The sequence below is a fragment of the Lygodium microphyllum genome, chromosome 13 (genome assembly GCF_053477565.2).
Source record: "Lygodium microphyllum isolate KBCC chromosome 13, Lygodium_microphyllum_v1.1.10, whole genome shotgun sequence".
Lineage (NCBI taxonomy): Eukaryota > Viridiplantae > Streptophyta > Polypodiopsida > Schizaeales > Lygodiaceae > Lygodium > Lygodium microphyllum.
Window position 1 is genome coordinate 81,395,435 of NC_141147.1, and position 11,067 is coordinate 81,406,501.

Genomic DNA, 11,067 nt, shown 5'->3' on the forward strand with positions numbered 1-11,067 from the left:
TTGTGATAGTCAGAGTGCTATCATGCTAGCACGGAATCCTGTCTTTCATGCAAAGACAAAGCACATACAGATAAGTACCACTTCATTAGAGATATACTTGTGACAGCAAAAGCATTGAGCTTGTCAAAGTGCATACAGATGATAATAATACAGACCTTCTCACAAAGAGTCTTCCAGCAGAACGGTTTGCTCATTGTCGATAGATGATAGGAGTTGGATAGATATATGTATTTCAGCTTTGTACATACCTAGAATTAGCCGATTCTTTTCTCCTCTTAAGGCACATTGCCTTTAGGTGGGAGGTTATTGGGAATAAAGGCCTCGTGCCTTTTAAATGTGCTTGGGTGCAAACACACCCTTAGCACTTGTACTTACACATATATATCTATCTAAAATCCTAAAGGTACACACTCGTCATTGTACCTGAAAACGTGCTCACTCTCTACTCTGCTCTCTCTCACTCTATCTCTCATTGCGCGCAACGACTGTCTGCCTCAATCTCGGTGACAAACCCGTCACTACATCATCCACATACAAAACCAAGAGAATAAGACTACCATCTGGTACCTTCTTGGTGTATAAGCAATTGAACCAAAAGTGACTTTCATTTTGTAAACCCATTTGTATGGTAGCAATTTTTGCCCTTTAGGCAAATGCACCAAATCCCAAGTGCCATTTTTCATGAGAGATTCCATCTTTGACAACATAACCTTATGTCATTTCTTGCTGTCTTTTCTATCCATTGCTTCCTTAAAGTATGATGGCTCACCACAATCTATCAACATGACATAATCTGCCACATAATTAACACTAGGAACAAACCTATCTGGCTGTCTTTGCATTCCGGTCGACCATACCGGTTCTGGTTGTTCCAAAGGCATTTGTTCTTGCTGAAATTGTGGTACATCATGGGCAATATCTTGCTGATCATTTTCAGCATCATTCCTTGCCCAAATGATCTATTTGGTGACCGATTAATCAAGTGTACGGTTGTCATAACAACCTTTGTCCAAAATCCATGAGGTAAAGCAGCATGTGATAGCATTGTACGGACCCTACCTTGAATGCTCCTATTCATACGCTCTGCAACACCATTCTAGGGTGGATTGTGAGAGCCAGTGAGCTCCCTTTTAATCCCTTTGCTGTCACAAAAGTCTTGAAAGGCTTTGGACACATATTCCCCACCACTATCAAAGCAAAGACACTTTAATGTCTTACTGGTCTGATTCTCAACAAGTGCCAAGAATTTTTTAAATTTATCCTAGACCTCATCTTTACAACGAATTGAATAAACCCATACTTTGCATGTGGCATCAACAAAAGTAATGAAATACTTATTTTCCCCTAAAGATAACCCCGGTATTTGACATACATCTGAATGTACTAACTCTAAGGGTGAAGACTTTAGAGAAAGAGATTTTTTATGTGATGTTTGAGCATGCTTACCATAAATACAAGGATCACACTATTCAAAATCAACATACCTCAAATACGGCAAATAACCCAAACAAGAAAGCACTTTCATTCCAATTTGACTCATGTGTCCCAACCGTCTATGCCACAAAGAAACACTTGGCTACTTGGTTTGGTGACTACATGGTCACGCACGCTAGATACATACAAAGAATACAAAGTATCACTTTTAGAGCCCTTGGCAACAATGCGAGAGCCCTTACAAATTTTCCATTTACTATCCCAAAGGTGGTTTGATAGCCTTTGTCATCTAGCTACCTTGTGCTTATCAAGCTCTTCTTAAGCTGAGGTACATGCCTTATATAATGCAAAACAAACACGAAACCATGCGGAAATTCCAATTTCACACTGCCATTACCTATAATTTGGCATACATAGTTATCCCCCAAGTGGACAATACCACATGCACTACCATTGTAGTAAAAAAACCACTCATGATGTGGTGTGGAATGAAAAGACACACCTGAGTCAAGTATCCAAGTATACATATCATCATCAAAATCTCAATGCATATGCACTTAATGAAGAAGCAAGGAGTGCATCACCATCACTGCCATTCTCATGATTAACTACATTTACCTCCTCTATCTTCACATTGCTTTTCTTTGCAAGTTGGTTGTCCTTTTTCTCAACCTTGTTATCTTCAGTGTATTTGCTTTTGCCTCTCTTTCTTCAATTGAACACAATCCCATTTGTAATGCCCTTTCTTGCCACAATGATGACACATCACATTTTTGCCCAGAGACTTGCTCTATGCTCTATTTTTAAAACTACCCTTTTGCTGAAATCTGGCCCTAATGTGCAATGCATTAGATGGCTTGTTTGTCGAATTATTTTGCATGTTGAGTTCTTCCATTAACAAAAACCTCTCCACATCAGACTATAACAACTGAGCATTTGAGTTACTTAAAGTTGTCCTGAAAGTATCACAACTTTCAAGTAAAGTGCATAGCAAGAAAGTAGCCTTGAACTCATTATCAATGTGAAAATCCAAAGCAATCAGCCGACTGAAAATTGAGTTGAACTCATTCAAATGTACAGACATGGCTATACCTTCCTTCATGCAAAACTCTTTCAACTTTTCAACCAATAAACCTTGCTAGTTGCACTTTTTCTGAACATACAATTCCTCAAGTCTTTGCCACATTTCATATGCAAAATTCAGCTTCTCAATGTTAAAGAGCAAGTTGTCTGACATTGAGAGCTCTATGGTAGAGCGTGCAGGCTCATCCAAATCATCCCACTCTTCTTGTTCCATACTTGCTAATCTTATTCCCTTCGCTTTGATGGGCTTCACATGTTTCTTCTGCACCAAGACATTGTAGCATTGTTCTTGCCATATTGCAAAATTGTGTGCACCCTCAAGCTTCTTGATGTGCAAAAGGTTTCTGCTGTCACTATTTCCAGCCATGATTTGCAACACTAAATGGACTCAAAGGTTAGCAAATACAAGCCCAAATGTCACACAAATGACCACAATATGCTGGAAGTACCAACCAGCAGTGAAAATCAAGAAATTTCAGAAATTTCAGATCTGCAAATTGATTTCCAAAATTAGAGAATGTCTACTACTACACTTCACAATCAATTACAACCAGATTTAAAGGCTAATGCACCAATTGCATGTGAAATCCCCAAAATACTGTTGCAATTTCTGTTCCACATGCATTCCCAGGCACAAATTTGACGATTGCCGTCAAAAGGCCCAAATTTTCAAAGGCAAATCCGCCCAAATTGCATCAATACAATACCCAAGTGCATATACCAAGAAAATTCTTGCACAATTTTATGAAATTCTGCAAAAGCCCCAATTTTCTCAAGTCCGGTGTACACAAATTTCAATGAAAATTGACAAAATTTCACTAAAATGTGAAAACCCCCCAATTTCCCGGGCAAAAGTGCACCAAATTTGCACTTTCTAAATCAAATTGTCATGTTCTACATCAAAATCCCCAAATCCAAGAAAAGCTCCAAATTTTCGGCTCAAAATTTCACACTGTGCTTATGCATGTGAATGCCCATCAGTGGGAAGGAAAACAGATTGCAGAATTTAATTTTTTTTAATTACTAAAAAGGACTATCGAATCGTGACACCGTTGACCAAGTATGATCTTCGACAGCCCGTGGCTCACGCCACCTGACCTATCCAGCCTGTCGCTCACGCCGCCTAACCAGCCCGTCGCTTGCTCAAGCCCGCAATCAATTGCTCGCAAATCCCGTCGCCTACCTATCGCACTTGACTGTCGCAGCTCACGACTGACTGTCCAGGTCGCCACCCGACTGTCCCAGCTCGTGCTTGCTGAAAACGTGATGTGCAACTAGCCGATGACCTGCGCCTACCTGGTTTGACGGACACCTGCTTCAATGGATTGCCAAGCTGGCCTGAAAAACTGTCGCCTGCATTGCCTGACCTATCGCCTACCTCAAGAAGGGTGCAGCAAAGTGCACAAGGATCCAGACATGCGATGCTATGGTTTGCATAGAGAGAAAGTGAGTGCTCAGAGAGAGAGAGAGAGAGAGAGAGAGAGAGAGAGAGAGAGAGAGAGCAAGCACAAGACTCGATGTGGTACAATCTCGAAGTGTACCATACTAGGTTTATATATATATATATATATATATATATATATATATATATATATATATATATATATATATATATATATAAGGGTGCGTGCACACCGGAACACCGTAAAAGATGAAGTTACCCTTTATTCCCAACACTTGATATGCTTGGTCCCCACTTGAAACACCAAGTTCTAAGCAATAACAAAGCAACTCTGGTTGTCATCTAGCATGGTAGTAGCATGGCTCTAAGGATAGCCAAGCTCACACAATAGTTTGCAAAGCAGCACTACCTTACATGTGGTAGTAGATGCCACTTGATATTTTGCCTTTGTAGAAGAAAAGAGCCATTATGGGTTGCTTCTTGTTGCTCCATGGAACAACATCAAAACCCACAAGAAACAATAGCCCATAGTAGACTATAGATGATCAACATCTATTGTCCAATCAGAATCAGTCCATCCGTGCAACACAATGTCTCAATCACCTGCACTTGCAAACCACAATCCAATGTGCTCTTAAGGAATTGCAAAATCCTATATCTACCTACCAATGAGTTTTCTTGGGCTCACTCATAAACCCTACAAGAAGGCCAAACGAAAAGCATGGATATAGCCTTGTGTTAAGAAGCCAAATCAAGGAGCCAATTAGTCTCTGGTAATTGGAACCATCCACAACCTCTAAACTTCTATAAGCCATCACCTTCCAATTTCGATCCAACAAAGAAATAGGGTGTAAAAAGGAAAAATGTTATGTGGTAGGTGTAGAACAGGGCTGGTACATCAGATCATTGTTCCAACAACCTATCATCCAAAAAGCTGTAAGTAACTCCTGGACATACCGTTGTTGAGAAAGGAAAATTCTCCTCACTCTGCCATATCTCATAGCCGAGGAAGAAGTGTAACAGCACCATGTTTGTCATCTCGAACTGCTAGTTTTGTCCGGCCACCTAAGATGTGGACATAGAGATTAGGATCACAATCTAACCTTCGATACTCTAGCCTTTTCCTAAGAACACTGATGATCTTTCCATTCCACACATGGAGCCTATTTCAAGCCATAAAGGGCCTTCTTTAACCTATATACTTGTCCTTGGAATCTAACCCTGAGAATCTAGGAGGCTACTCAACATAATCTTTTCCTTCAAATCTCCATTGAGAAATGCAAACTTCACATCAAGCTAATAGATTGGCCATCGCCTATGGCTAGCCACAACAAAAACAGCCTTGATGGTTGCCATCCATGTGGTAGGAACAAAGGTATTATCAAAATTCACTCCAGGTTTCTGACAAATCCCCTTGGCCACCGCCGATCAAGGCTCGTGCTTGTCCAAAGGACCATCACTGTGATATTTTGTTTTGAACATCCACTTCACTTCACTGACTTTATATTCCAACAAAAATGCAGCATATTTCTTTGTGTGTTTGTGCAGAGATACTCCAAAAGGATAGATGAACTACTAGTTCAACTGGATTGATGATTCTAATGAGAACCAACAAAGCCCCAATTGTGTATCAAAACATCGACATTCTCATCCGGATAGATTGATTATGCAAAGACTGTCACAATCCAATAGATCATGAGGAATGAAGTAAAGAAGGGAGATCGGATCACCGACATTCTCGTCGGGATAGATTGATTATGCGAACACCATCACAATCCAATGGATCATGAGGAACGACATGAAGAAGAAGGAAGATCGGATCACCAATCCAATGGAGATTAGTAATCTAACTGGTCCAAAAGATCAGAGCGTACACTACCTCGTTCAAACCCCCCCTTGGGCCCCTTTTCTCTCTTTGTTTCTACAAGGGCTCCTACTAAAGGACTTTCCTTGGCCATAATGGCACTAATGGCACCCTCTATGCAGTTGTCAACTCTTCCTTCATTGCCCAAGAAGGAGCATATGGATGGTTCTAACTACTCCCTTTGGTCTTGCAAAGTGAAGCGCATCTTAGATACCTTCAATTTGTGGGACTTTGTGACTTCCCCCATCCACCGTCCAATGGTGGATTCCAATATTGGATCAACTATTGATCAAGCAGCTCTATGGGATAGGCTCAACTCACAAGCCTGTTCCTTTCTCTTTACGATCTGCCATGATTCAATCCCTGTTCATGATAGAAGAATCTGCCCCACAATGGAGGTATGGACCAAGCTTTCTTCTTTGTACTAGCTCCAGACCTTTCCCCACCGCATCACTCTCGAGAAGAAACTCCAAATGCTTTCTATTGATGATTCCCTGATTGTGAAGAATCATATCAACAAAATGGAGGAGATTCGAGATGAGCTTGCATCCTTGGAAAGAAGTTATCATCTGAAGATATGGCTGTGACTTTTTGGCACACCTTCATCTCCAAAATATGAAGTTCTATACTAGTCTTGTTACTTCCAAGATTCGAGACACCATCACTTAAGAGGAGCTTGTGCCAGTGATTTTGGAGCAGGATGCTAGACATAAGGAGAGACCTTTTTGTGCTTTGTATTTTTATCTCAAGGATTTCCTCAGAGGGGCTATTGATAGAAGCATCTTTTCTTGGAAAAGTAAGTGTTCTTGACTTTCAATTCAGAACTTCAGATATGCTGCTGTCATTTACATGCAAATGCAGAATTTCTTTTCCTAAGAAAGGCAAGAATGATTAGGTGAACAAAAAAGGCTTAAAATCAAATGATTTAGTCACTTTGCTTCATCACTGTGCATATTGCAGAAATCTTTGAAAGTTTTCAAAGGCAGGAATTACCTTATGATACACAAACTGAATTCCGGTACACCTGGCTCCTTCTTTTTGAACTTGCTGTTGGGTGCAAATATATCAAACATTAGGTAGAGATTGTTTGACAAGTCACCTGCAAAATCTTGCCTATGATGGAGACTTGCATATTCCCACATTGAAAGAGTGCTTGTGGAACGACCAGTAATATTTGGGTTGTGCATGTGTTTTGGATCTAGCCTTTTAGCAGCTATATCTATAATACCATCCATTAAATTTTCATCCTCTTTTCCTTGACTAATTCTGATATTCAACCCTTCAAAACGGCCACAAAGATCAACATTCTCTTCCATGCTCGAAACGTGATTTTGCTGCAATCTGCAACCAGAGTTGTCCAATGTGGCCATAGGAGTACACCATGGCACACCATGTCTAGCTACAATATAGCCAAGAGACTTCAGCTCTAGGTAAACTTTGAAAGCATCCCATGAACATCCACAATCGCCTGCCATAATGAGTTTGTACAAATCCAATATCGTTAACAAAGAGTTGCCCTTGAAAACCTGTAAAGCTTCTCGCTGCATTAGATACCTGTGCAACCCGCAAGCAGTGTAAATTAATTCCTTGGCAAGTGTTCTTCTTATCAGAACTTGAAACCTGTGCTTCCAAGTATCTCACCCTATTTCTTCAACATGGAGGAGGATTTTGCCTTCTCGCACTATTCCAGTTGTCTGCAACAACTTTCCTTTGAACTTAGTGACTTCTGCCATACCAGCAAAACTCCCAACAGATAGCCATTTGGCCTGAGAGGTGTCTCTCCTCCTGCACAAACATATAATCACATACATTTCTTACAAATAGATGCAACTCCTTTTAGCTAGAACAGAAAAATACAGATGGGGCAACACTGATTTGAGAACAATAGAATTGATTGACAGCGTTCACCTTACCTGCCAGAGATCTTGGGGACCAGCTCTTTTCCAAGAGTAAGAGTTAGAATCTCATCTTCTTCGTTGTCATCAGCATTAGAATTCATGCTGTTTGATATCAGTAAGGCGCATAAACAAAGCTTTGTCTTCCTCCTGCAAGCCAAAAGAAAAACCTCCCAATCAACAACCTAGAAAACTAGTGCACAGATTAGATGTTTTACCGCTGGTGAGGCCATGCAGCCATGAGTTGGTAACAAGCAAGGAGGGGCATTGAAGCTTTCTTATTGTGAACATCTGAATTTCATCATGAGATACGATTACACTAGTGTGATCAAGTGCTATGACACAAGAAGTCTTAGACATATGCGTATATTCCCATTATAATTCCCAGATTATGAATTACAACAACATAACGAGCTTCTGTGAGGGAAGCACCACATACCTAGCTAGGTCCGGTTGGGAGCAGGGGGCTGGGAGGACCCTAACACTACAGGGAACAGCAGGGAAACAGAGGCCCTTTTCCCAGATGGGAAAATGTCAAAAACTTCTTGTGTGAATTTCTATTGTTTCAAAATCGTCCCCAAACCCTTTCAGAGAAGCCATTTTCCACTTGTTGTGCAGATTCTTGACAGGGTTTTTGTTTCTTAATTTCATAATCATGCGGATTGCATAATTGCAAAGTATACTCATTGAAATGAGCAAGTCTGTACATAATGCTTTGCCCTATGGTTTGTCTGGCTTGTTCTGTGGGGTAGGATTAGGGATTGTTAAATGGAAATCGAGCCTTTTGATTGCTGCTCTCTACCTCATCGAAGTGCATAACAAGATCTGTCATGCAAATATGAAATTTTTCCTATTCGGAAGCAATAATTCTTCATGCGGCTGATTAACATTCCTGGCATACATACTAGCCCAGGGCTTCCGCATCAGTACAGCAAATTCAATGCCAGCTTAGTCGACTCAGTAAGTGTCATCGACATAGCGAATTCAATGCCAGCTGAGTAGCTTGTCTGCAGTTTCTTTCGTTGGTATCGATGCCATCCCAAAAGGCATTTTCTTCATGCACGAGAAGTGTATGCAGTAAGCGTAAAACCGGAAGGATTTCATGGTGTCGAAGAGGAACACGCAGTAGTCTCGGATGCGCAAACATACTTTTAGTGCTGGAGGCCTTGGTTCTGAAGACTACCAATCCCTTCTCAAGGGATTTCAAGGGTGTGAAAATTTCTGCCCTCCAAAAGAAGAGTCATATGGCAAAGATTTCCCATGGCAACTCCCTTAAGTTAATGCAATGCAAACTATGTTCACATTTTCCCTTTCAAAAGCTAATATAGGTTCACATTTAAGAACCAAGGGCTGAACTGAGTTGCACCAGGGTCTCTGGGGCTAGGAAAAGCATAGCCAACATTTAGCCCTACCTTGCTTACATTGGCAACCATAAAGGAGTAGTGGGGGAGTGTTTCTCCTTAAAATATGGAAGCTTTTTGGAATATGGCATGTAGCTCACACCCCTCTTTTGTTTTAAAAACAAAGCCTTAACATTCCATTGAAGCTCTTAAAAGTAATTTATTGCTCCATAGCAAACCTCTCTCTCTCTCTCTCTCTCTCTCTCTCTCTCTCTCTCTCTCTCTCTCTCTCTCTCTCTCTCTCTCTCTACACCCCCCCCCAAATGTGTTGATCAAAAAGTTGTATATGCAACACATGATTGCCTCACTTTGTTGATCTATACACCTCCACTCAAAACATCCACTTCATAGTTATTTAGCAACTTGCCTTAAAGATGTTGAGATTTACAATCACACCCACTGTGGCATCTTTGTATGAGGCAATTTAGGCTTAGGACATGCAGGCAGACTAAATCCCATATGCACATAGAGGGAAATTGCTATTCATCCAACAACTATAAAGCATTGTACTTGACTACCACTTTTTAATATATGATGAATGCAATATCATGATGCTTTTCCATTTCAGTTAGTGCCTCGGTCATTGTCAGTCTTATACACAAGATTGTGTTTATGAGTCCAAGTCTCAATCTTGGAACCCGGCATTGTCAAATTTGCAGTCATTGTCTGTTTTGTGCCATATTCTGGTCGTATACTTCACACTGCCTCTACGTGTTGTGATCTGGTCCATGTCCATAGGACAACTGAAGCTCATTACCCAAGCTTCTTTCCCGTCAAGTCTTGTGCAAAATGGTTACGTCCACGAGCTGCACGAGCTGCACGAGCTAAAAAACCAGGCACCAAAAACCCTAAACTCAAAACCTCCATAGCCAACTTCTCAAAAGCTTCAATTTTCATCATTTTCTATCTCCTGCCACTCAAATAAAGCTTCTACCACTTTGATCTAAGCAAACACTATCCCATCAAATCAGTAAGGAGGGGAAATCTTGAAGGCTTGGAAATTATGGAAGACCTCAAGCAATAGCATAAAACACCAATGCTTCTTTATTTGCTTCATTCTTCCTGCATTTGGCAAACAAGTATTGTCACTCTAATCTGAGTATTCACTCAGTGTTCAGCAAGATTTTACCAACAAGGAGGGGACTCAAGCAATGGGTTCATCGACATCAAACATCAAAAGTTTAAATTTGCTAGTATCTCTTAATACTTACATAGTGCTTTTTGGCACTAGTATCTCTTATGTCTTTTGACACATTAAGTTTCAACTCTTTTGCTGGTCAGAAAATCAGAGATTTGGAGCTGTTTTTCAATGACAAGCATGAATTTTTTCATGAAGATGTCATCCATGTTTCCATTTGAAAAACTTGAAGACATGCCTACTACTGTAGAGATAGTGCAAGTTTTTGAAGACATTTCTTCTATCTTGAAGACCATGCAAAGCTCAGAGATTGTACTTTTGCTCGAGGGGGACCATAAAGAAAAGAACCAAATGACTAATGCAAGCAAAGTCCATGAAAATGATGACCATGAAGGAAAGATCAATGCAAGCAAAGCAGTGGAAGAAAATAAGAAAAAGAAGAAGAAGAAGATTAACCATGACGACATTGAAGCGGCAAGCAAAGTGAAGAACAAGTACAAGACCAAAAAGAGCAAGCTAGAATGCATCGACAAGAAGACCTATAATAAATTGAGATCCATGCAAAAAGAAATGCTAAAAACTGCAAGGGCTTGCCAATCCTTGACCCAATTTTTAACTAGACTTTTAGCCTTGTAATGCCTAGCCCTAATGCTTTTGGCATAAGCTTGTAAACTCCTCATGTAGCCTTGTACTATAGCCTCTATACACTTTGTGAGGCCTCTGTTACAGCCTCTAGATGACCACCATGTTTGTGGTACCCACACTTAGCCTTTTTCTGCAACAACCTTTGGTGTTTTGCCATGTTTATGGTGTGCCCACACTTTGCAGGTGTTGCTTTCACTAAAGTCTCT

General features: G+C 40.5%; 1 protein-coding gene across 5 annotated transcripts in view; it reads right to left on the reverse strand.

Annotated features, from left to right (window-relative positions):
• The window catches only part of LOC148026837 (tRNA-splicing endonuclease subunit SEN54-like), a 29,387-nt gene extending 20,415 nt beyond the window's left edge, over positions 1-8,972 (reverse strand). The window contains exons 1-4 of one of the 5 annotated variants that reach the window (XM_087691374.1): positions 8,828-8,971; positions 7,697-7,828; positions 7,425-7,568; positions 6,777-7,337 (exon numbers count right to left, since the gene is read on the reverse strand). In XM_087691374.1, coding sequence (XP_087547500.1) covers positions 6,777-7,337; positions 7,425-7,568; positions 7,697-7,782 — 791 coding nt within the window. In that variant the 5' untranslated portion in view covers positions 7,783-7,828; positions 8,828-8,971. Of the gene's footprint in view, positions 1-6,776; positions 7,338-7,424; positions 7,569-7,696; positions 7,829-8,117 lie in introns of all 5 variants that reach the window. The other 4 variants (XM_087691373.1, XM_087691371.1, XM_087691372.1 and 1 more) reach the window with 4 other exon arrangements.
• Between the last annotated feature and the right edge of the window lie 2,095 nt (positions 8,973-11,067).